The sequence below is a fragment of the Heptranchias perlo genome, chromosome 7 (assembly GCF_035084215.1).
Source record: "Heptranchias perlo isolate sHepPer1 chromosome 7, sHepPer1.hap1, whole genome shotgun sequence".
Taxonomy (NCBI): Eukaryota; Metazoa; Chordata; class Chondrichthyes; order Hexanchiformes; family Hexanchidae; genus Heptranchias; species Heptranchias perlo.
Window position 1 is genome coordinate 32,567,266 of NC_090331.1, and position 27,505 is coordinate 32,594,770.

At 42.3% G+C, this 27,505-nt stretch overlaps 1 protein-coding gene across 4 annotated transcripts in view; it reads right to left on the reverse strand.

The window, feature by feature from the left end:
- The window catches only part of LOC137323596 (solute carrier family 35 member F5-like), a 105,900-nt gene that overhangs the window by 74,477 nt on the left and 3,918 nt on the right, over positions 1-27,505 (reverse strand). For 2 of the 4 annotated variants that reach the window (XM_067987270.1, XM_067987267.1), the window contains exons 2-3: positions 19,857-19,958; positions 4,705-4,843 (exon numbers count right to left, since the gene is read on the reverse strand). In XM_067987270.1, coding sequence (XP_067843371.1) covers positions 4,705-4,836 — 132 coding nt within the window. In that variant the 5' untranslated portion in view covers positions 4,837-4,843; positions 19,857-19,958. Of the gene's footprint in view, positions 1-4,704; positions 4,844-15,150; positions 15,235-19,856; positions 19,959-27,505 lie in introns of all 4 variants that reach the window. The other 2 variants (XM_067987268.1, XM_067987269.1) reach the window with 2 other exon arrangements.

Sequence of the window (27,505 nt, forward strand, 5' to 3'; positions counted from 1 at the left end):
GTGTAGTATAAACATCGGCATACGCCAGTTGGGCCAAATAGAATATATAGCACAGAAATAGTCCATGTAATAATATTGCATTTCTGCACTCTTTCTCTGTTCTATGGAGACCTTTTAGAGCAAATTCAGTGCGCTCCTAGATGCTATAACTATAGTCCTGATTCTCCCACCAACATTACTGTTTAGCAAGGCTCTGCTCCAGCAGCAGACCATTACTAAATTTGCAATTTTATCTGAAACAGTAGAACTTTAAAATAAGTAACAGCAAATCATTGGTATTTTGAAAAGTAAATGCTTTAAAATTTCATAAATCATTAACCATTCAATTGCTGGTTTGCAAACCATTTTAATAAGATGCAGACTATTTTTGCAGCAGCATTTTCACTTTAAGCTATTTTTTACTACAGAGAACCCTATTTAAAAAAAAACGGTACAATTTATACAAGAAATAGCAGGAACAAAACTGCAGCACATCTTAAAAAAACACAATCCAATTTTAATATACGTATGCACAACCGAAGATGCCAAATGTGAATTCAGCCTTTCTTCTAATCATTTTCTCGGAAATTACAATTAGTCAATTCTTTCAACTGCTAGCTCATATGTGACAGTATAGAAAAAATAATGCATCCCAGGTAACTAAAAATTTTTTTTTAAAAAATGCCTTTTGAAAAATTGTGTTTTCAGACATAATGGTATTAAAACAATATTTAAAATGAGATTTAGCATTATATTGCAATTATATGTAATTGCATTTCCATTTAATACATGGAGTGTCAAAGTGGTACAGAGTTGCTTTACTGTAAACTTAGGATACAAATGTGTTTGCACAAACGAATGGAGAATTTCATCACTATATTAGTCGTAATTCCTCAAATAAAGTCACAAATCCATACAGCACACTAACTGACAAGGGTTTCAGATATTGAATATACATGTAAGTTTGTTACACTCTATCCCTTGTTCAGTTCAAAAGCTCCACGGGTGCTTGGGGAAATCTGCATGGCATTGTTGAAAGGCCTCAATTTGAAGTCTTGTTTTTTCTGGCACATCAGAAGTCAGGTATAACTGCATTGTAGTCAATTAACAGCCCTCTCATGAATATGTACAAACATTTAAATTGCAAAAATCTTAGTTTAAAAGAAACACTGAAAACAAGACAAATATTCATCAAAATCATGAAATTATTTATCCTACTAAATTATTAATATAGTAAATTATTAATATACTAAATTACTACTGGACAAACTATTTAGTTGCTAATCCAATCGCAGTGAAGTATGTATTAAAATTTCATAGTCACAATGTTGAACTTGTAGAAGTGTTTGCTTCCCCGATTTCCAACAGAAAATAATCAATAAGGCTAATGGAATGCTGGCCTTTATATCTAGAGGACTGGAGTACAAGGGGGCAGAAGTTATGCTGCAGCTATACAAAACCCTGGTTAGACCGCACCTGGAGTACTGTGAGCAGTTCTGGGCACCGCACCTTCGGAAGGACATATTGGCCTTGGAGGGAGTGCAGCGTAGGTTTACTAGAATGATACCCGGATTTCAAGGGTTAAGTTACAAGGAGAGATTACACAAATTGGGGTTGTATTCTCTGGAGTTTCGAAGGTTATGGGGTGATCTGATCGAAGTTCATAAGCTATTACGGGGAACGGATAGGGTGGATAGAGAGAAACTATTTCTGCTGGTTGGGGATTCTAGGAGTAGGGGGCACAGTCTAAAAATTAGAGCCAGAACTTTCAGGAGTGAGATTAGAAAACATTTCTACACACAAAGGGTGGTAGAAGTTTGGAACTCTCTTCCGCAAACGGCAAATGATACTAGCTCAATTGCTAAATTTAAATCTGAGATAGATAGCTTTTTGGCAATCAAAGGTATTAAGGGATATGGGCCAAAGGCGGGTATATGGAGTTAGATCACAGATCAGCCATGATCTTATCAAATGGCGGAGCAAGCATGAGGGGCTGAATGGCCTACTCCTGTTCCTATCATAATAACCTGATCATAGCCTTTGCTGCTTTGACAACTTTATTCTTGTAACTTCAGAGACTGTAGTTGGTTTAGGATGGAATCTCTAGTCAATTTTTTATTAAGACGGTAAATCTTTGTACAACAGCAATCTGAACAGGCAGTAGGAATGCAATTTTCCCACTATAGATGAAAAGTTTTGAGTGTTTATTTGGTATGATCAGTAGTAATGATTTTCTACAGGTAAAGTACAAAGTATTTAAATCTGTTAGGGAAATACTTTTATATACAATTTACTGGACAGCTTGACTTTATAACATTACCAGCTTGCCATAAATTTGTTGTTATGATCACTTGGATCATTAATTCCACCTAGAAGATATTAAGGATGAAAATTTCCAAATGATAACGTTCCAAGGTCCCTGTAAAACCAGCATGCCTGGTAACTTATGTGTGTTCAATAATGGCAGCATCGGTTCCTCTAATATCAATAAAGGACAGTTAGGCCTTTCTCTAAGGTTAGCCTACGTCCACTAGCATAATGCCAACATAGTTTTGCTTTATTTATTTATTTCCTGAGGCATTTAAATGTATTTTGGACTAAATATTTTTCCATCCACAAAATGCTGCTTCCCACTCCAGCGCAGTGGTGTTAAAATCTTGCTAATGTGCCACACTAAAGGGTATCAGTACAGAAAGGAAGCGAACAAACAAACTGAACAAATGCCAGAGTCTTGAAAAAAGTAGTTTAAGTGTACATCCTTTGATCTGTGCAATGTATTCCAAATGAGATGCAGATAACTGACAGGCAGTCACTATCTGTCAATGACCCACCTTGTCTCCAAGTCATTTACCATCATATGTGGTACTGACACACCTGACATCTTCTGTCATCCGTTAACTCTCAGCAGTTCTTTGCTGAGTTTCATAACCTTTGTAAATGTTTACGCAGAAGTTAAATTAACAGGTAGGTTGATATAATGCAGCATCCTTAATTCAAGTCAGTGTTCACTGCATGTTACGCCACAACACACTGGAATACTTCTGGAGATTGTCATAAATTCCATGCTTGGAACCAGTGATCCAGGGCCCCATCCTCATTTGAATATTTTAAGATTTTTGTTTTGACTCGGACACAATGGCCACAAGGACTAGACACATAGATGCAATAATTCTCATTCTCATTCTCTCCTAGACATAGACTGGACAATAACCCCCAGAAGTGTTTCCTGCTGAGGAGTTAAGGTGACAGCGTTAAGGATTCATCTGGTGGCCTTGACCACAGTGTTCTTGCAGAACATAGTCAAGACTGTGTGTATTAATAACATATGTAAGGAATCTTACAACACCAGGTTATAGTCCAACAATTTTATTTTAAAATCACAAGCTTTCGGAGATTATCTCCTTCGTCAGGTGAATAGTGAATAGTAGTGAGTAGTCCACCCCAGTCCATCACTGGCATCTCCACATCATATTAATAACATATACATACACATGTATGTATATGTTATACATTATATATATATATATCTTTGAGTGTTGAATTAGTATGTCCTGCTATTGTACATGACTACTTCAATTTTATTTTTAAATATAAATGAAAACGTGTGATGGAATACTCTCCACTCGTCTAGATGAGTGCAGCTCCACTCAAGAACCACTCAAGAACACTTGACACCATCCAGGACAAAGCAGCCTGCTTGATTGGCACCCCATCCACCACCTTAAAAAGTCATCCCTCCACCACTGGCGCACCGTTGCTGCAGTGTGTACCATCTACAAGATGCACTGCAGCAACTCGCCAAGGCTTCTTTAACAGCATCTCCCAAACCCGTAAACTCTACCACCTAGGACAAGGCCAGCAGGCACATGGGAACACCGTCCCCTCCAAGTCACACATCCTGACTTGGAAATATATCGCCATTCCTTCATTGTCGTTGGGTCAAAATCCTGGCACTCCCTATCAAACAGCACTGTGGGAGAATCTTCACCACACGGACTGCAGCGGTTCAAGAAGGCGGCTCACCACCATCTTCTCAAGGGCAATTAGGGATGGGCAATAAATGCTGGCTTTACCAGTGATGCCCTCATCCCATGAATGAATAAAAAAAAAACAAAGTAATGGCTGAGGTCATTTCCTAATGCCAGGTTCGTATGTATCCAAGAAACACAGCAGAGGGGAAGATCCCCTGTGTGTGTTGGCTGATTGAGAAAACTGCAGTTAACCACAGGGTAGCCAAGCAGGTGTACAAAGAAGGCTTGAGTGCCAAGTAGTTTAATTGTGGTGTACACTATATCCCACACCAGCAGTCGAGCAGAGTATGGGCTGTCAATCCAGGAAGCCCAAGTTGTAATTTCTGACATTAAATTTCACATCTCCCAACTAAGATTTTTTTAGTTCCTCATTCAAGGTGCAGAAAACCTGTGACTTAGAATATCCTGCACTACAGAAGCATGGCAATAGATAGTTACAATGATGGTGGGAAAATGCAAATAAAATAAATTTGCAAATTATGTTCACTGAAATTTCAATATAGTAAAATAAGTGTTGCAAAGAGCTTTGTGACTTGCTCAGGTAAATTTTTGTGTCTATGACTTGATGCCTCTCTCAGTTTATCTGTGGCAGCGAAAACTTCTTGAATGAACCAAAAAGATCCTGCTGTAAAATGCTGAATTTAAGAAAACATTAGCTTCATACAGGACAATATGATAGGACTACAATACTCACTGAGGTAAGTTCAGATGATGCAACCCAGATGATATCGACAATCAACAGAATAATAATTCCAAGGATCATGCGCCGCCTCTGGGGAGAACTGCTCTGTGAGCTCATTCGGTTCATGATAAACACCCACACCATTTGTAATCTGTTGAAAACAAATCATATTACAATAAATACCAAATATTTGATCTGTCTGTCTTTGACCTAAGTTTCCCTAAATTCGCTTTTGTTCTCTCATTCTGTAGAATTCTGTCTTTGTCCATTCATTTGGGCCGGATCTTGCTGGAACGAGGCATCTTGCAATTCACAGCATATCTCTTAAACCCCTGAACGTTTTGGCCGATTTGCACATTAATAATAGGGTGCAATGTTAGCACATCGTTATTTTTCCAGCAATATCCGGTCCATGACCTCTCCGTTTCTCTACCCTTAACCTGTGTTGCATGACCCATGTGTAGCAAATCTCTTTTGCCTTGCTTTCTCTCTTCCTCTCTCCTCCTCATGATTTCTCTTACCTTTGTCTTTTTATTGGCAATTTGAGCGTATGGATTTACTTCCTTGACTCAGTCCTTCAGATAGCGGTCACAGGGACCAGAGCGGTGGCGGACCTGAGCGGGAGCAGAGGAGAGAGACAGAGAGCGGGGATAAAAGAGCGGCGGCCCGAGACCAGAGCGGCGGCGGACCTGAGCGGGAGCAGAGGAGAGAGACCAAGAGCGGGGATAAAAGAGCGGCGGCCCGAGACCAGAGCGGCGGCGGACCTGAGCGGGAGCAGAGGAGAGAGACAGAGAGCGGGGATAAAAGAGCGGTGACCCGAGGCCCGAGCGGCGGCGGACCTGAGCGGGAGCAGAGGAGAGAGACCGAGAGCGGGGATAAAAGAGCGGCGGCCCGAGACCAGAGCGGCGGCGGACCTGAGCGGGAGCAGAGGAGAGAGACAGAGAGCGGGGATAAAAGAGCGGTGACCCGAGGCCCGAGCGGCGGCGGACCTGAACGGGAGCAGAGGAGAGAGACAGAGAGCGGGGATAAAAGAGCGGCGGCCCGAGACCAGAGCGGCGGCGGACCTGAGCGGGAGCAGAGGAGAGAGACCAAGAGCGGGGATAAAAGAGCGGCGGCCCGAGGCCCGAGCGGCGGCGGACCTGAGCGGGAGCAGAGGAGAGAGACCGAGAGCGGGGATATAAAGAGCGGTGACCCGAGGCCCGAGCGGCGGCGGACCTGAACGGGAGCAGAGGAGAGAGACCGAGAGCGGGGATATAAAGAGCGGTGACCCGAAGCCCGAGCGGCGGCGGACCTGAACGGGAGCAGAGGAGAGAGACCGAGAGCGGGGATAAAAGAGCGGTGACCCGAGGCCCGAGCGGCAGCGGACCTGAGCGGGAGCAGAGGAGAGAGACCGAGAGCGGGGCTATAAAGAGCGGTGACCCGAGGCCCGAGTGGCAGCGGACCTGAGCGGGAGCAGAGGAGAGAGACCGAGAGCGAGGATATAAAGAGCGGTGACCCGAGGCCCGAGCGGCGGCGGACCTGAGCGGGAGCAGAGGAGAGAGACCGAGAGCGGGGATATAAAGAGCGGTGACCCGAGGCCCGAGCGGCAGCGGACCTGAGCGGGAGCAGAGGAGAGAGACCGAGAGCGGGGATATAAAGAGCGGTGACCCGAGGCCCGAGCGGCGGCGGACCTGAACGGGAGCAGAGGAGAGAGACCGAGAGCGGGGATATAAAGAGCGGTGACCCGAGGCCCGAGCGGCGGCGTACCTGAACGGGAGCAGAGGAGAGAGACCGAGAGCGGGGATATAAAGAGCGGTGACCCGAGGCCCGAGCGGCAGCGGACCTGAGCGGGAGCAGCGGAGAGAGACCGAGAGCGGGGATATAAAGAGCGGTGACCCGAGGCCCGAGCGGCGGCGGACCTGAACGGATCAAAAACAACAGAAAACCAAGGAGTGACATCACAGGATAGCAGGTAAGTGATTGGTTGGTGAGTATTACTGTGTTTTTTCTCTAAATTAGGGCATTGGTTTAAACTAAGAGCTGGGAAACTAAGCAGCTTTTATAGCAGGTAGTGTTTTTTTTTTTAAGTGAACCTAGGTCCCTAGTATAGTGAACATTTTCTAATTTCAACGTAATTTAAAAGGGGTAACTAAGCTAAGGCAAGTCATGGCAGCAGACCTCGCACCCGTGATAGGCCCCTCCTGCAAGATGTGGGAAGTAATGGACACTACCAGTGTCCCTGCCGACCATGTGTGCAGGAAGTGTGTCCACCTGCAGCTACTGACCGATCGTATCTCGGAGCTGGAGCTGCGGGTGGACTCACTGTGGAGCATCCGCGATGCAGAGAAACTCGTGGATAGCACGTTTAGCGAGTTGGTCACACCGCAGGTAAAGGGAGTACAGGCAGGAAGTGAATGGGTGACCACCAGGCAGAGTAAGAGGTGCAGGCAGGTAGTGCAGGGGTCCCCTGTGGCCATCCCCCTCTCAAACAGGTATACCGTTTTGGATACTGTTGTGGGAGATGGCTCACCAGGGGAAGGTGGCAGCGGCCAGGTTCATGGCACCGTGGCTGGCTCTGCTGCACAGGAGGGCAGGAAAAAGAGTGCCAGAGCTATAGTGATAGGGGACTCGATTGTAAGGGGAATAGACAGGCGTTTCTGCGGACGCAACCGAGACTCCAGGATGGTATGTTGCCTCCCTGGTGCAAGGGTCAGGGATGTCTCGGAGCGGCTGCAGAACATTCTGGAGGGGGAGGGTGAACAGCCAGTTGTCGTGGTGCATATAGGTACCAACGATATGGGTAAAAAACGGGATGAGGTCCTACAAGCTGAATTTAGGGAGTTAGGAGTTAAACTAAAAAGTAGGACCTCAAAAGGTAGTAATCTCAGGATTGCTACCAGTGCCACGGGCTAGTCAGAGTAGGAATGACAGGATAGCTAGGATGAATACGTGGCTTGAGAGATGGTGCAAGAGGGAGGGATTCAAATTCCTGGGACATTGGAACTGGTTCTGGGGGAGGTGGGACCAGTACAAATTGGACGGTCTGCATCTGGGCAGGACTGGAACCAATGTCCTAGGGGGAGTGTTTGCTAGTGCTGTTGGGGAGGGTTTAAACTAAAGTGGCAGGGGGATGGGAATCGATGCAGGAAGTCAGTGGGAAGTAAAGTGGTGACAGAAACAAAAGGTAGTAAGGGAGAGTGTACAAAACATGACCGGACAGATGGTCTGAGAAAGCAGGGCAAAGACCAAGGGAAGTCTAGATTAAACTGCATTTATTTCAATGCAAGAAGTCTGATGGGCAAGGCAGATGAACTCAGGGCATGGATGGGTACATGGGACTGGGATGTTATAGCTATTACTGAAACATGGCTAAGGGAGGGGCAGGACTGGCAGCTCAATGTTCCAGGGTACAGATGCTATAGGAAAGATAGAGCAGTAGGTAAGAGAGGAGGGGGAGTTGCGTTCTTGATTAGGGAGAACATCACGGCAGTATTGAGAGGGGATATATCCGAGGGTTCGCCCACTGAGTCGATATGGGTAGAACTGAAAAATAAGAAAGAAGAGATCACTTTGATAGGATTGTACTACAGACCCCCAAATAGTCAACGGGAAATTGAGGAGCAACTATGTAAGGAGATTACACAGCTGCAAGAAAAATAGGGTGGTAATAGTAGGGGACTTTAACTTTCCCAACATTGACTGGGACAGCCATAGCATGAGGGGCTTGGATGGAGAGAAATTTGTTGAGTGTATTCAGGAGGAATTTCTCATTCAGATTGTGGATGGCCCGACTAGAGAGGGGGCAAAACTTGACCTCCTCTTGGGAAATAAGGAAGGGCAGGTGATAGAAGTGTTAGTGAGGGACCAGTGATCATAATTCCATTAGTTTTAAGATAGCTATGGAGAATGATAGGTCTGGACCAAAAGTTAAAATTCTAAATTGGAGAAAGGTCAATTTTGATGGTATTAGACAGGAACTTTCAGAAGTTGATTGGGAGAGTCTGTTGGCAGGCAAAGGCACGTCTGGTAAGTGGGAGGCCTTCAAAAGTGTGTTAACCAGGGTTCAGGGTAAGCACCTTATAAAGTGAAGGGCAAGGCTGGTAGAAGCAGGGAACCTTGGATGACTCGGGAGATTGAGGCACTAGTCAGAAAGAAGAAGGAGGCATATGACATGCATAGGCAGCTGGGATCAAGTGGATCCCTTGAAGAGTATAGTGATTGCCGGAGTAGAGTTAAGAGAGAAATCAGGAGGGCAAAAAGGGGACATGAGATTGCTTTGGCAGATAAGGCAAAGGTGAATCCAAAGAGCTTCTACAAATACATAAAGGGCAAAAGAGTAACTAGGGAGAGAGTAGGGCCTCTTAAGGATCAACACGGTCATCTATGTGCGGAACCACAAGAGATGGGTGAGATCCTAAATGAATATTTCGCATCGGTATTTACGGTTGAGAAAGGCATGGATGTTAGGGAACTTGGGGAAATAAATACTGATGTCTTGAGGAGTGTATATATTACAGAGAGGGAGGTGCTGGAAGTACTAACGCGCATCAAGGTAGATAAATCTCCGGGACCTGATGAAATGTATCCCAGGACATTATGGGAGGTTAGGGAGGAAATTGCGGGTCCCCTAGCAGAGATATTTGAATCATCGACAGCTACAGGTGAGGTGCCTGAAGATTGGAGGGTAGCAAATGTTGTGCCTTTGTTTAAGAAGGGCGGCAGGGAAAAGCCTGGGAACTACAGACCGGTGAGCCGGACATCTGTAGTGGGTAAGTTGTTAGAGGGTATTCTGAGAGACAGGATCTACGGGCATTTGGAGAGGCAGGGACTGATTAGGAACAGTCAGCATGGTTTTGTGAGAGGAAAATCATGTCTCACGAATTTGATTGAGTTTTTTGAAGGGGTAACCAAGAAGATAGATGAGGGCTGTGCAGTCGACGTGGTCTACATGGACTTCAGCAAAGCCTTTGACAAGGTACCGCATGGTAGGTTATTACATAAGGTTAAATCTCACGGGATCCAAGGTGAGGTAGCCAATTGGATACAAAATTGGATTGACGACAGAAGACAGAGGGTGGTTGTAGAGGGTTGTTTTTCAAATTGGAGGCCTGTGACCAGCGGTGTGCCTCAGGGATCGGTGCTGGGTCCGCTGTTATTTGTTATTTATATTAATGATTTGGATGAGAATTTAGGAGGCATGGTTAGTAAGTTTGCAGATGACACCAAGATTGGTGGCATTGTGGACAGTGAAGGAGGTTATCTAGGATTGCAACGGGATCTTGATAAATTGGGCCAGTGGGCCGATGAATGGCAGATGGAGTTTAATTTAGATAAATGTGAGGTGATGCATTTTGGTAGATCGAATCGGGCCAGGACCTACTCCGTTAATGGTAGGGCGTTGGGGAGAGTTATAGAACAAAGAGATCTAGGAGTACAGGTTCATAGCTCCTTGAAAGTGGAGTCACAGGTGGATAGGGTGGTGAAGAAGGCATTCAGCATGCTTGGTTTCATTGGTCAGAACATTGAATACAGGAGTTGGGATGTCTTGTTGAAGTTGTACAAGACATTAGTAAGGCCACACTTGGAATACTGTGTACAGTTCTGGTCACCCTATTATAGAAAGGATATTATTAAACTAGAAAGAGTACAGAAGAAATTTACTAGGATGCTACCGGGACTGGATGGTTTGACTTATAGGGAGAGGTTGGATAGACTGAGACTTTTTTCCCTGGAGAGTAGGAGGTTTAGGGGTGATCTTATAGAAGTCTATAAAATAATGAGGGGCATAGATAAGGTAGATAGTCAAAATCTTTTCCCAAAGGTAGGGGAGTCTATAACGAGGGGGCATAGATTTAAGGTGAGAGGGGAGAGATACAAAAGGGTCCAGAGAGGCAATTTTTTCACTCAAAGGGTGGTGAGTGACTGGAACAAGCTGCCAGAGGCAGTAGTAGAGGCGGGTACAATTTTGTCTTTTAAAAAGCATTTGGACAGTTACATGGGTAAGATGGGTATAGAGGGATATGGTCCAAGTGCAGGCAACTGGGACTAGCTTAGTGGTATAAACTGGGCGACATGGACATGTTGGGCCGAAGGGCCTGTTTCCATGTTGTAAACTTCTATGATTCTATGACTGCAGCTCATGCCCTTTCAGGGCTACAAATAGAATGCTGCTTTTGGGAGGGGGGAGGCCTGCAAGCGGGGATACTGGACATGGGAATGTGAGAAGAGCAGACAAGATGACCTATTTCATTTTTAAGGGTGCTCTGGAACAGCCAATTTTGCCAAAAACAACCAATTATTTTAGCAGAAATGACACAGCTAGATTGCCGTGTTTGGGAGGGGGAGGCTTGCAACTGGGAGTTCAAGTCTGCAGGGAAGTGGTGGTCAGCAGACTGGTAGACGTGCAGGAGGCCTGTAAGTGGGGTCCGCAGTAAAATTTTAATATAGAAATCCAGAAATATTTCAAAAAGAGTTAACATTTGTATAAAAAGATTTTTTAAAACTTATCTAGAAAAGGAAAAATAAGATAATAATGGATGTAGGAGAAAAAGTTGAGAAATTTGATGGAGTGCCATCTTGGAAGGATGTCACTGTGGCAGCTGAACTTGACATGAGAAAATTCAATGGCAATTGTTGACAATGGGAAATGCTGTCACAAAAGTGTGACCAAAAATCATGACAACAGGAAATAAGGTTTTTGGGCAGGAAGTGCAGACCCTAGTCAAGATTTTAAAATTATTGATAACTTTCTAATTTTTATATACTTTCAAATTATATGGCTGAATAAAATTACATCAAACCTATAAAATTTCTATTTTATGTCTAGCACACATCCATAGTAAGTCATATCGTCAAAGTATGTCTCACTTTCCTGATGGGCTCACATAACTTCTATCTGTAAAATTAACTGCAGATTTGGTTAAATATCCACCAACTAAATGTGAACCAATCAAAAAAACACTTCCATTAACTAGACTGGAAAAGCTACCATTCCACAATCAGCAACTACCACAAAATCAACCAAATGCCTGAAAAAAATTCCTTCAACTGCTTTCAGTGGCCATTTTAGTTCCCTGCAAAGCCCACTCTATACAGCCAAAATATTTGATTGGCCATTAGATGTCACGAATAAATCAGATTCCACAAAACAATAATGTGTGTGGGGGAGGGGATGGAGGAGAAGAAAGATAGATGGATAGTGTGTACGTTAATAATAATGGAAATATTTTGTTTAGTTAACAGCTCTACAATATAAATATTGTCCACAGTATGGATTTAATGAATATGGTTTAAAGTGTAACTAAAATAAAACTGTAATCTTAGCAAAATATGATTTGCTGTTCAATGCAAAGTGGAGCAGAGCCAGGAGCCTCAAGTTATGCTACCAGTTCCTATGTCATTCTCACCTAGCAACAAGAGAGCTCATCAATATGTAAATAATGGCTAATAGAGAGTATCGGCTCTCGATTAAAATTAAAAACAATGGATTGTCTAGGAACATATTCATCTTGGATTTGCACTAAATAGCAATTATACTGCACCCAATGCGATAGAAACCCATATAAGATTAACTACTGCAGATGGTAACACACTTCTTGCCTTTAGGGCGGTCAGGAGCAAAGTAACCAATCTCACTGCCAAGTCATACTACTAGTTTTGCACCATTGCACATCCAAAACTGCTTTGTGTCGACATAGAAGTGAAAGTATAATTAATTGAAAGCATTCCCACCAATAGTAGAGCAGAAGAAGAGAGGGAACACACAGTAGATCTGAGCTGGAAAAGTGGAGCTGCAAGCAGGAATATACAGCTGCAGAGATAGGATGGAAACAATAACATGGACAGATTTGTAGAAGAGCACAAAGACTTTGAAATTATGTGTTGTGAAGGTTGGCAAGAAACAAGGGAGATAGTTGAGCAAGATTTTTCCACAGGATAGAAAGTGGGCGGCATTGTTCTGGATAAGATGAAATTTATGTAGGATGTGGGATGTGAGGCTGGCATTGGAAAAGTCAAGCCTGGGATGATAAAGGGTTCTTGCAGCAGTGGGGACGACAAAGGAATAAAGACAGGGCAATATTACGGATGTTGAAATAGGAAGTCTTGGTGATGGTCTCAATGTGGGATTTGAAGCTCAACTCAGTGTTGAACAGGACACCAACACTGTACACCTGTGGGTTGAGCTTCAACAGATATCCAGAAAAGGAATGGGATCAAGGGTTAAGGCAGAGTTTCTGGTAGATACTGAACAGGCTGGCTTTGGACTTGCCCATGCTAAGCTGCAGAAAGTTCTGGCTTATCCATGACAACATCGGACAGCAAGGTGCTAGTTGCGGAATCAGGGTTATTGGCGGAGAATAAAGCTAGATATTGTTGCCATACATATAAAGTCCAATGTTGCCAAGGAGTACGATATACATAGGGAATAGTAAGCAGCCAAGGATGGAACCTTGGGGCACAATGGAGGTGACCACGCAGGCACAAGAAGAGAATTCAGTGCAGGAGACGTGCTGGGTGAGTTGGGCGGGTAGGATGGAACCACGTGAAGGAAGCGCCATGCAGGTGGACCCTGGAAGAAAGAGGGTGTGGAAGGAAGATGGGGTCAACCATGTCAGTAGCTGCACAGGAATCAAAGGAGGATAAAAAAAAAAGGAATAATGCATTGTGATCACATTAACACAGAATATTATAGGTGACTTTGACCAAAGCAGTCTCAGCACTATGGACAGGATGAAAGCCAGATTTAAAAGATCCAAAATTGGGAGTGGTAGGAGAGTTGGATGTCCATGACACATTCTGAAACCTTAGCAAGAAAGGATAGTTTGGATATGGGCAAAAGTTGGATAGGGACGGGGATAAGATTAGCCTTTAAAAGAGTATGGTGATTACAGCAGCTCTGAAGGGGATTAGAGGAGGAATGGGAACAGTTAACAACATCAGCAAGCATTGGGCTGAGAAGGTTGAGCATGCAATCATGGGATCTTGCAGTGTGAAATATGGCTTCCACGTTTTCCATTGCACTTCAAAAGTTATTCATTCTATGTGAAATGTACTGTATAAATGCAAATATTTCTTTCCTTTTAAAAATCATCACTAGTCAGCCCAGATGTGTACTGCATATAGTGTCTAATACAATATTACATTAATGAGCCAATATGGATTATGAAGGTGGGACAAGAGGTCATTACTCCTGAAGTTGCGTTTTGAAGCATGTGATGGGGTTATCAGGTAAAAATTATCATCTGTCCACTAGCAGATGGAATGGTTAGTTGGTTATCACTCAAGGTTCAATGACAGTTGTCAAATTATGTTCCATCTTTCTCATCTTGCAAATTTTTTAATCACAGTATAAACCTATTGGGTAAACATTTTTTTTCAGTGATCAGAATCTATTGGGGGGGGCGGGGGGGGGGGAGTTTTAACCCCCCCGTCTCGCTACTGTCCCATCCATCCTGGGGTTTGAATTGTTAAAAATCTGTCCCCAACTCATCTCGAACGCACCTATTCTGGTTTAACCGAGGCAGGTTGGGGGTCGGTCGAGTAACACGTTCTCGAGAGGCGGATCAGTAATTATCATGTTTAAATGAGGCTCTGTGCCTCAGATTTTGTCAGTGATTTGGATCTAACGCCTCCAGCACAAGTTTCCCGGGGCTCGGGAAACCCGGCAGCTGAAGGGAGGTGAGAACAGCCACATCAAGCAAGTGCTTTTTTAGCACTGCTTATGGGCCAAGGGGAAACGGAGTGCTTCCCCTTCCCCCCCCCCCACCCCGCCCAGTCCCCCAAGCAAACAAGCCACGATCTTCAGACTCCCCCCAACCCCCCCCCCCCCCCGATCTGCCGACCCTCCCTACGATCGACTGACCCCCACCCCCCAGCGATGTCTCCCCCGGCAATCCGATCTCTTCCCCCACCTCTGTGATCCAATTTTTACCACCCCCAGCCTCATCCCCACGATCTGATCGTTCCCCCTCCCTCCTCTCCGGTCCCCGGCTGCTGCCTTCTACAGCAGCCACTCCCAACCGGCAGTGACCAGCCTCTTAATCTAGCCAGCTGCCAGGCGGGAAACAGAGTAAAAAAATTCTGATGAGGTCCTGCCGTTACTTTCGTCAGGGCCTCTGCCTTCCCGGTACTTCCGGGTTTCCCGGCTGCTGACAGGCGCCCCCGTTTCCTCCCCGTAAATATTGGGGCCTATAGTTCAGATTCTGAACCAATAAAGTATAACAATTCATTCTGTAATTTACTAACTGACAAAACTATGGTATAAAAAGTTTTTTGGTCTGCCTTTTGCCTGTGGCACATTCCATTCTCAATACCACAAAAACACTTATAATATTCACAGTAACAAACAAACCAATGCTGACAATAAAAGTCTTAATCCTATCTCTTTCAGGCTATAGCCATCTGGCTACATCTACTATGTGGATTCAATTTCCACTCCCTCCAACAATTGCAGGGAATGATTGCATCAACACCACCAACCTGACTCCACCCTTAGTTCAGGGTCCATGATCAGTTTCTGAATTTATACTGATTTTGAAATGAAGGCTTGGCACAAAAGATACTCTGCAATTTGTAAGAAAAGAGAAAATTTGTAATTTTATATTTAAATGCTAATCATTAATCAGTTTTCTAAAAAAAAAGTTGATGCTCCCCTGATAGTCAAGCTGGTAAAGCTAAGATGTAACTGAGCCTTACAACCAGAAGGCTCGAGGCCCAATCATCAGTCAATGCTGAGTTAGTTAATCTCAGTTGGAATGCTGTGGGGTACTGCAGTTGGCCCCTGGCTTGGGGAGTGGAAAATCAGCCAAGACTCCCACTCCTGATCACTATCCAGTGATTCCTGCTGGAAAGTCCATATATAGACCAGCGGAGGACAGGATCAGATACTTTTTTGATGCCCTTAGTGGCTGAATATATTCACAGTAACAAACAAACCAATGCTGACAATAAAAGTCTTAATCCTATCTCTTTCAGGCTATAGCCATCTGGCTACATCTACTATGTGGATTCAATTTCCACTCCCTCCAACAATTGCAGTATCAAGACTCCCACATGCCAAATGACTATTTGGGTATGATACTGGCGGATGACTGGCACTCATGGAACCATGACCTAGAAGGGGGTCAGTGCCTTCAGTATAGAGGAGAAATTGTTAAAACAAGAGAAAAAAAGACAATAGTTGGAAGGAAAGTTTATAAAACTATTTATAATTGAAACCCACTTCATTATGTTTTACTGTGGAGAATACATACAAGAGGTTATGTGGCCTTGTGGCCCTCTTTGATGCTGATGCTCATGCTCATCCAGAATTGAAATTCCATAGTGCTGGCTCCAATTAGTATAAACAGAAATATATATACTATACTAATAAATTATTCACAGCATAGCCTACATTTTAAAAAATATATACACACACAAGATGGTCACGGACTTGGGACAGACACTTCAGAAACTTACTCCACCGTAGCACCTACTGGCCAGTGCCTTTACTACATTTTTACATGATGTGGAGATGCCAGTGATGGACTGGGGTTGACAATTGTAAACAATTTTACAACACCAAGTTATAGTCCAACGATTTTATTTGAAATCTACAAGCTTTCAGAGGCTTCCTCCTTCCTCAGGTAAATGTCAGGAACTCCTCTAAGCCTACGCATGGTGATTTTGCCTTTGCAACTGCCCGTTGCCAAGGCAATCACCGTGTTCAGACAGAGAGGTGTTACCTACAGAACCCCCGAATATACATTCAACAAAAAAAAACAAACAGGAAAAAAAAGAGAGAGAGGCAGAAACATCCAGAAGGCAGAGAAAGCCAGCAAATGACCCGTTATATTAAAAACAGATAGCTTTTGTTCGCTGGTGGGCTTACGTGTAGCGTGACATGAACCCAAGATCCCGGCTGAGGCCGTCCTCACGGGTGTGGAACTTGGCAATCAATTTCTGCTCGACGATTTTGCGTTGTCGTGTGTCTCGAAGGCCGCCTTGGAGTACGCTTACCCGAAGGTCAGTGGCTGAATGTCCCTGACTGCTGAAGTGTTCCCCGACTGGGAGGGAACCCTCCTGTCTGGCGATTGTTGCGCGGTGTCCGTTCATCCGTTGTCGCAGTGTCTGCATGGTCTCGCCAATGTACCATGCTCTGGGGCATTCTTTCCTGCAATGTATGAGGTAGACAACGTTGGCCGAGTCACAGGAGTATGAACCATGCACCTGGTGGGTGGTGTCCTCTCGTGTGATGGTGGTATCTGTGTCGATGATCTGGCATGTCTTGCAGAGGTCACCGTGGCAGGGTTGTGTGGTGTCGTGGACGCTGTTCTCCTGAAAGCTGGGTAATTTGCTGCGAACGATGGTCTGTTTGAGGTTGGGTGGCTGTTTAAAGGCGAGTAGTGGAGGTGTGGGGATGGCCATAGCGAGGTGTTCGTCGTCATTGATGACATGTTGAAGGCTGCGGAGAACATGGCGTGGTTTCTCCGCTCCGGGGAAGTGCTGGACGACAAAGGGTACTCTGTTGGTTGAGTCCCGTGTTAGTCTTCTGAGGAGGTCTATGCGATTTTTCGCTGTGGCCCGTCAGAACTGTCGATCGATGAGTTGAGCGTCATATCCCGTTCTTACCAGGGCGTCTTTCAGAGTCTGTAGGTGTCCATCCTGTTCCTCCTCGTCTGAGCAGACCCTGTGTATTCGCAGGGCCTGTCCATAGGGGATGGCCTCTTTGACGTGGTTAGGGTGAAAGCTGGAAAAGTGGAGCATCGTGAGGTTGTCCGTGGGCTTGCGGTAGAGTGAGGTGCTGAGGTGCCCGTCTTTGATGGAGATTCGTGTGTCCAAGAAAGAAACTGATTCTGAGGAGTAGTCCATGGTGAGCTTGATGGTGGGATGGAACTTGTTGATGTTATTGTGTAGTCTCTTCGTGGTTCCTCGCTGTGGGTCCATAGAAAGAAAATGTCGTCTATGTATCTGGTGTATAGCGTTGGTTGGAGGTCCTGTGCAGTGAAGAAGTCCCGCTCGAACTTGTGCACGAAAATGTTGGCGTATTGGGGTGCAAATTTGGTCCCCACGGCTGTTCCGTGTGTTTGGGTAAAGAACTGGTTATCGAAGGTGAAGACATTGTGATCCAGGATGAAGCGGATGAGTTGTAGGATGGCGTCTGAAGATTGGCTGTTGTTGGTGTTGAGTATTGATGCTGTCGCAGCGATGCCGTCATTGTGGGGGATACTGGTGTAGAGTGTCGAGACGTCCATCGTGGTGAGAAGTGTTCCTGGTTCAACTGGTCCGTGGGTGCTGAGTTTTTGTAGGAAGTCTGTAGTGTCGCGACAGAAGCTGGGGGTTCCCTGTACGATGGGTTTCAGGATGCCCTCGATGTATCCAGAGAGGTTCTCACACAGGGTTCCGTTGCCTTCACACGAGAGGACACCACCCACCAGGTGCATGGTTCATACTCCTGTGACTCGGCCAACGTTGTCGACCTCATACGTTGCAGGAAAGGATGTATATTCGGGGGTTCTGTAGGTAACACCTCTCTGTCTGAACACGGTGATTGCCTTGGCAACGGGCTGTTGCAAAGGCAGTCTGTAATCGCCATGTATTGTTTATATTGCGTAGGCTTCGAGGAGTTCCTGACATTTACCTGAGGAAGGAGGAAGCCTCCGAAAGCTTGTAGATTTCAAATAAAATCGTTGGACTATAACTTGGTGTTGTAAAATTGTTTACATTTTTACAGGCAGCTTTTATGTATATCTGATTTCTCTTCTAAATGTTTACATAGGCATTTTCATTATTAAATGCTGATGTAAAACCATGACCAAAAATTGTGACAACTGGAAGTTGGACAGGAAGTGTGTGCATACACAAGACTTTTTATATATTAATAGGCCTGTGGCAAGTCAAAAGCGAGGTTAGAGGGCAGTGATAAAGGCATGCAGATGTAATTCAGTCTCCATTTTAAAATCATACATTTTGTCCTTATTTTCATCTCCATCAAAAAATGTGTCCATATTTGCAATCAAAACCACCTGAATAAACTTGTCTTAATGTAAGTAGATCCTCCCACCATTGGTGGTGCTGCAGCGCCTCCACTGACAGGACGTGCATGAAGATGTAAGATTTTTAATATATTGTAGATAGCAGTGTAAATTCTATAACTGTGTGTTAATGATAACATTTTAAAAGTCTTCCTTAAATTATTCCATGAGAATTCAAATTAGACTTCTTCAATGCTGCTAATTTAACAGTTCAGTACTTGCATCGATGTATAGAATTGTAGGTCAAATGGTTTCAATGTCAATTATTGAGGTAATTAAAAGGGATGAACATTTCAGTTTCAAAAATTCAAATATTTAAGACGATGTGCAGATGAATGTATCTGAGCCTCCCTACATTTCCTCCCCTTATGCATATTTAACATTGTATCTAGTGGGCCTGGGGGAGTAGCACTCAAAAGACCATACCATCCTTTCCCTTGTTTAATTTTCTTCCTGAAAAGGCTCTGAATCAAGGACAGAATGCCACATTTCACATCAAAAAGGTGATATTCCAGACCTGCGATTTTAGCACTAATACCCCTGCTTTGGCAACCCTCTATACTGGCTACTTACTAAGAGAAATGTATAAACAGAGGTTCCCCTAACTTGTAAGCCACAACTACTGAACACAAGCCCCTATACAATATTCTGCAACATTACAATCTATACATGTATATCTTTGTCTATATATACCCATATCTATGTGTGCTTTGAGCATATGTGGTTTGCAGAATTTCCCAGCATGCATTAGTAGGTTCCTTGAGTTGTTGTAGAAGGGTATGTGCCATGATCCTGTGACATCACACTTCAAACCTTCACAGTTATTGATGCAAAACAATCTTTAAAAAAGTTATTGACCTGGAGCCTGAAATTTCAAAGCAGTTACAACTGCCCTCTGATTGATCATAAATAGCTACAATTACCTGGTTATACCTATTAAGTGCAGTGGCTTAAGGGCTGGACAAGTCAGCAGCAGGCTACTCATGAGCAATTCCAAAGGAGATCCACCAGTAATTTATAATCACTCTACTTTTAAGGTTTTTTTAAATCAATATTTGTTACAGTAACTGTTAAACAAAATTAGTAATTACAATGCAAATAGTTCTGAAAAATTGTAATATGTTTATTTCATTTGGGAAAAAAGATCATTTTTGTTTAAATGTTTTCATGTACCTCAGATACTGTTTCAAATGGACACCTTCTTGAGTCTAAATGGAGATATCTTATCCCTTCAGTTTCTTTTCTTCACCATATCAAACCTTACTTAGGTTTCACCTATGTCAAACAAACATAAATTAGTTCAAACCAAATCGGTTTACAATACTACAAAATACTGACTTCAGCTGAAGCTTGCACAATAGCAATAAACTATTACCCTAGGGTTATACAAATGTCAAAGAGTAGATTATGGAGTCTGAAGCATAAAGCTATACTCCAGAGGATCTCGCAACAGTAGCACAGTTAGTTTTTTATACCTGAAGCATCGTCTTCATTTTTCTATCAAAATATTTGAAAAGTATCTGCACTGTAAAGATTTTTTGAAGCAGAATCACAAGCATTATGCAACCGATATTATGTGCAAATAAAAGTGTGCATCAGATGATAAATATGAGGGATAATACATAAAAACACTGTGAAAAATGTAAGACATAAAGGAAGAAAGCAAAATGATTAAGAAGCTTAAAGAGAGAGCATGAAATAAGACTGATGATCAACATAAAAGGAAATACCCAGGGCCATAATAAGCACATAAGAAGTAAAATCATTGTCTAAGAAGGGGTGGTACCATTTGGGGACAAAAGGAACACCGGAAATGCTTAATAAGTGTTTCACCTTCATCTGTAAAAACTAAGGCTGTATGAGTATGTGCAGAGGATGTGGAAGAGTCTCAAGATAAATATTTTAAAAGAGACTGCACTAAAAAAGTTAATGGGACTAAAAATAGAAATGTTGCCTGCCCCAGGTGATGTGGATCCTAGCATACTGGAGGCAGTTAGGGAGGAGAGAGTGGCAGCATTAACCATAATTTTCCAAAAAAATGTGGAGATCAGAATTGTGCCAGAAGGGTGGCAAATGTTACACCTCTGTTCAAAAAAGGGAAGATGGGTAAGCTGTGAAATTATTGGCCAATTAGTTCTACCTCAGTGTGGATAAACTTTGAGAAATTAGTGAATACTTAGAAAGTTATGGGCTAATCAGGGACAAGCAGCATGGATTTGTAAAGGGCATGTTGTGCTTGACCAACATAGTTTAATTTTTGGAAAAAAGAGTGCATAGATAAAAGGAATGCAGTGGAAATTTTATATATGTTTGATAATATGCCACTTAAGAATATTGTTACAGCAATGAAGGCACGTTGTATTAAAAGGTGGTCATGGGATTTGAGGGATAGCTTGGAGGCAGAAAGCAAAAGTTAGGGTAAATATATACTTTTCATACGGTCAAGATATAAGATGGGGTGGGCTTATTGACTTGGAAGTAGATACAAAAGGAACGCCCAAAAATCAAAATCGACCCCCTTTGTATGCTCTCTCAACAATGTGCCTTAACCTCAGCATCAGAACACTATTCTCTACTGCATTAATCTGGTACCTGCATTTATGAGCAAGACTGCCAATTTAGTGCCATATTTTGCCAAATGAAGCGCGCATTTGTGCTACAGATTCATGTTCATTAGTAACTGTTTTGAAACTGCGCCAACGTCACTTAAAACCAAAAGCAAAAAGAATTACATCCCATTAATGTGTGCTGGATTTTAAATCAGATTTCAGACACGAAAGGACATTTTAGAGCAAAGCTAAACCTCTGTATCCTACCTAATGAGTATCAAATTCCACTGACATGCAAATAGGAGCTTGTAATATGTCATACCAATGGGAACTCTATTTTGCTTTTGTAAATTTAGAACTCGTAACATATTAGCACCAGAACCATGTCTTTTCCAGTTCTGCCCTTAACACCACTTCCTTGGGTTGCTTATTTCAGACCTCTTACTAAGCCACAGGAGATAGCACAAAATATAGTCGTATTGACATATAGCTCAACAGTGGGTAAGTTGTTCGAGGGTATTCTGAGAGACAGGATCGACAGGCATTTGGAGAGGCAGGGACTGATTACGAACAGTCAGCATGGTTTTGTGAGGGGAAAATCATGTCTCATGAATTTGATTGAGTTTTTTGAAGGGGTAACCAAGAAGATAGATGAGGGCTGTGCAGTAGACGTGGCCTACATGGACTTTAGCAAAGCCTTTGACAAGGTACCGCATGGTAGGTTGTTACATAAGGTTAAATCTCACGGGATCCAAGGTGAGGTAGCCAATTGGATACAAAATTGGATTGATGACAGAAGACAGAGGGTGGTTGTAGAGGGTTGTTTTTCAAATTGGAGGCCTGTGACCAGCGGTGTGCCTCAGGAATCGGTGCTGGGTCCGCTGTTATTTGTTATTTATATTAATGATTTGGATGAGAATTTAGGAGGCATGGTTAGTAAGTTTGCAGATGACACCAAGATTGGTGGCATTGTGGACAGTGAAGGAGGTTATCTAGGATTGCAACGGGATCTTGATAAATTGGGCCAGTGGGCCGATGAATGGCAGATGGAGTTTAATTTAGATAAATGTGAGGTGATGCATTTTGGTAGATCGAATCGGGCCAGGACCTACTCCGTTAATGGTAGGGCGTTGGGGAGAGTTATAGAACAAAGAGATCTAGGAGTACAGGTTCATAGCTCCTTGAAAGTGGAGTCACAGGTGGATAGGGTGGTGAAGAAGGCATTCAGCATGCTTGGTTTCATTGGTCAGAACATTGAATACAGGAGTTGGGATGTCTTGTTGAAGTTGTACAAGACATTAGTAAGGCCACACTTGGAATACTGTGTACAGTTCTGGTCACCCTATTATAGAAAGGATATTATTAAACTAGAAAGAGTACAGAAGAAATTTACTAGGATGCTACCGGGACTTGATGGTTTGACTTATAGGGAGAGGTTGGATAGACTGAGACTTTTTTCCCTGGAGAGTAGGAGGTTTAGGGGTGATCTTATAGAAGTCTATAAAATAATGAGGGGCATAGATAAGGTAGATAGTCAAAATCTTTTCCCAAAGGTAGGGGAGTCTATAACGAGGGGGCATAGATTTAAGGTGAGAGGGGAGAGATACAAAAGGGTCCAGAGGGGCAATTGTTTCACTCAAAGGGTGGTGAGTGTCTGGAACGAGCTGCCAGAGGCAGTAGTAGAGGCGGGTACAATTTTGTCTTTTAAAAAGCATTTGGACAGTTACATGGGTAAGATGGGTATAGAGGGATATGGTCCAAGTGCAGGCAATTGGGACTAGCTTAGTGGTATAAACTGGGCGGCATGGACATATTGGGCCGAAGGGCCTGTTTCCATGTTGTAAACTTCTATGATTCTATGATTCTATGTCACAAAGTATTAACCATTACATTGGCACTCAAAGCTGAACATTCAATGTACACTATATATTTGTCTGAGATTAGAACTTTAGGTCACTGTTTGGAAGTTTAAAGTGGAGAAGAGGGGGCTTTAAATGAAAATCATTGCAAAGAATGGTGTTATAGCTCACTCTGCAATGCCCACTCACCTGCAACTGGCCCAATCCCACTCCCCTGTCTATTCTGGACTTGACAGGCCATCTTGCTTCACTCCCGGTCGCCAGCTCACCCTGCCTTGCCTTGTGCTCCCTACCTATGTGCAGCGAGCATTAGAAATCAGAATTCCCGCAAAGAATAATAGGAAGGTGAAGTCTTGAATATGGGTGATGGATTCGTTTTCAAGTTTCTTGGCTGCAAAGTTGGGGGAGGGCACTCTCTCTATAGTGAAGTTGCTTTATAAGCAAGTATATACAGTGGAAGATCTCTTGGAAAAAAAAACTTTTATCCCTATGTGTTTGAATATAAAAGTTTCCAAAATAAGCACCAACAAAAACTTTAAAGTTGGGTAGTCCTCTAGTTCACTTACAATAAACTATAATTTGGTGATGTAGTTTAAAATGCATTAAGCCACTTTATTAATTATCAGAACCAGGACACTATTAAAGTCTGATTAAATTTAAGATATAATTTATGTTAGGTTGCAAAGAGGGCTCTGTTAAAGTTTTTTTTTAAACTACACTGCTACATGCAAATCAGAAAATAAATTGATTTTGCAATGGGTGATACAAACATTTTTATTCAATTCACTTAAATTCTAGAACAGACCTGTTCAAAAAGATTAAATTTGCAAACTAAAAGTGAATACATGAATAATAAAATTCACAATGTGATCTTTTATCTTTGGGACCTGGATTCAAATCTAACCCAGACTGATGGGATGAAAGTTTCATCAGTTTACTGGCTGTAAGGGTCCTATGTAAAATGAGTTTGAGCAGTCTCAATCCAGTTCCTCGTGGGACTGGACAAACAGCACAAAACTGCCCTTAATTCAGCACTAATTAGCAATTTCACTCGAGAGGCCACAGGATGTAGAAAATGGAGAAGTGCCACATGGATGCAGTTAGGGGCAGCTCTTGAGATTAGGGCTGAGGCACGTTGTTGGGGCAGAGTACAGGAAGCTTTTCTCTGCATCTAACTGTGCTATACCTGACCAGGGTTTACTTTTTCCCGACCTGAAATGGAAAGTGTTCCATCCCATTCCTCATCTTGATGAGCACAACAGTATTTTTATTTTAATTACTGATTTGTATTTATAAGGAAAATTTGGCTTTCTCCAATGTGTTGTTATTACAATAATTCACAACTAGATAGTATTGGAACACTAAATTGAAGTTGTTCCATTTCAACAAATGTGCAAGTAAAATACCAAACATATGGATTGGGAAAATATTGTAAACAAAAGAAAATCTTTTGTGCATGTCTATAATTACATTATAATTTCCATTTGGGGTAGCAGATAATCTAGTAACTTAATTGTAAAATAATACCGCAACCTTCATGTACTGTAAAAGTGATGAAATATTAACAGGCTACCCAACACTACCTTATTCAGGATGATGTACAGCACAGTGGTCAGTGAGTTTACTTGTTAAAGTGAATAATAATCAGCAAGTTTTCAACAACTGTTTTGAGCTGTACAAATCTTTAGAAAAACAACCCAATTACAGTTTCTGCTTGTTTTGCGTTCAGGTTCCAACGCAATCGGCCAAACCAGTGCAAAAGATCGGGAAATTTCAAACGTGAGTTACACCCAAAACCACTTACTTTTGGGTTTTAGATTAGTTTTCAATTCCCCCGGATGAGGCTACGCCTACAAAACTGGCCACCCCCCAGGTGGACCGTGAGTTTCCGCCGGTTAGGGAAGGCTCTTCAAAATGCATTCATTTTCTTAGGCGCACAGGCATTAGTAGGCACGTTTTAAAAGTTTTTACCTATCAAAAAATATTTAATTTACTAAGAAACTGACTGGTGTACACCAATGAAACTAGTAAATGGTTCAGAATAGTTTTTTTAAGTCATTTTCAGTAATTTAAAATCAGGTTACTCACAGGTGGAGGATTAGATACTCTAATTAAAAATGCTTATTTTTTGTGATGAATCCATTTTCAGCTGTATTAATAAAACTGCACCAGGTTACCATTCTTAAACACGTCAATTCATATTTTTTTATTGCAAAGAAAAAAACAATTACGTTCTATTACACTGCCCGATTATGTAAAATCTTCCATGAACCAACGCAGAGTCTACAACACAGAAACAGGCCATTCGGCCCAACTGGTCTATGCGAATGTTTATGCTCCACATGAGCCTCCTCCTTCCCTACTTCATCTAACCCTATCAGCATACCCTTCTACCTCGTGTGCTTATCTCGCTTCCCTTTAAATGCATCTATGCTATTTGCCTCAGCTACTCCTTGTGGTAGCGCGTTCCACATTGTTACCACTCTTTGGGTGAAGAAGTTTCTCCTGAATTCCCTATTGGATTTATTTACGTGATTATGCAAATATATTTTAGCGGAAACATGAACTGTAACCTAACCAGTACATTTTGGGCGTGATTGGAAACTCTACCCCCTTACATTTGAATAGTGCCTCTATCATGGGGATCCTCCCAAGGCACTTTATAGAGGGCAAGAAATAAATAAATTAAAAAGGGACAAAGGTACAAGAATAAAGGTAATCAAATGCTTACAAACTAAGGATGTAACAATTAATTGGATAGGATTAATGTTGCATCAGATATTTAGGAATTAAACTTCCTTTCAGCAGGTCATAAATATACATTAATTTAAGTCACTTGGATTCACATTCTGTTCTACAGGAGACTTAAATTTTACTATGATTAAACAAACACTGAATTATTTTGTGGTTGTTAGCTGGGCAACGCAGTCTGTACTTGATAATTACTATTATCTAAATAACACAATAGGGATTGCATTACATCAATGGAATACAAGAGGGAGGATACAAAAAAAATTATTGTTCCCTTCCTCCGCCTGCAATTGCACCTCTTTTTAGTTGACTGAGATTGCAAGAATCAATAATGTGAAGTTCACCGTTTTGAGTTGTGGACTTCTAGATGATTGACAAGTTGTTAAGTACAATGTTGCTGCAGTTCTAGTTAGTATATTATTTTTGAAGATACCCAACTTGAGGCTTTGAAACTTTATGATATGGGTGTAGGGTTTCTGATGGCGGTTGTCTTGTAGATTCAGCATACTTTAACACTGTGAAGTTACTTAAGAAAACTGTGTAGGTTGTAATTACTTCATGCTATTTCTAAAATGGGTAGCAATTATTGGAGGTTTGGTCTATCATCAAACATAGATAGTTACTATCTGCTTCAAAATAAATCTCCACTGGATAATTTGTTCCAACATCCTGAACACTACAATTTTGAATTCTCAAATAGGATAAATAAGTACAGAATCAAAAATTACACTTTATATTCTTATAAGTGTTAACAATTAAAAAGTGGGACTAAGCCGGTTTCCATACAAGAGTTGACAGGCTGAACCTGTGAGTTCAGAATTCACTGTTTCTGGCCAAGGAAACTCAGAACATTTTCCTTTGACATTCTTTGGACTAACTAACAGTTGGGCTTCTTATCCTCCACGAAAATTTTGTTTCAACCTCAAACAATGGAAACCTAATGGAAACATCCCAATAGTAAGCATGTTCCTTTCCTCAATCATTCTCATGAAGCAAACAAATTCAAAAGGCATGGAGAATTAATCTGTACTTGAACATTTTTTGGGGTGTGAACCAATGCACTGTAATTCAACAACAAATGTGTTGTCATGAACTATTCCTATTAAAGCTTGTTTTCATACTCAAACTACTTGAAGCCGCACAAAGATTTGAGCACATAATCTAAGATCACATTTCAGTGCTGCATTATCATTTGGATGAGACATTAAAAGAGGTGATAACATTTGGATGAAACATTAAAAGACCCCCTCCTCATGCTTAGATTTATGTAAAAGAACCCAAGGCACTATTCAAAGAAGAGTAGGGAGTTCTCCCAATGTCTTAGCCAACATTTATCCCTCAACCAACACTAACAATAAAATATTAAATGATCATTCATTCATTTGCTGTTTGTGGGATTTTGCTGTGCACAAAATCACTGACATGTTTACTTAGATAATATCAGTGACTAGACTTCAAAAGTAATCTATTGACTGTAAAGTGATTTGGGATAGCCTGATAAGATAAATTCATTCTTTCGTCCGAGACCTGTATTAATTCTAACATGAGAATATAGAGAACTCATACTATACTTTGTAGTGCTACAATATGGCAACTTAACTCTTAATACCAGTAAATACTGAGAATATGGATCATGCTATGTTTGTATGTCACTCAATACTTT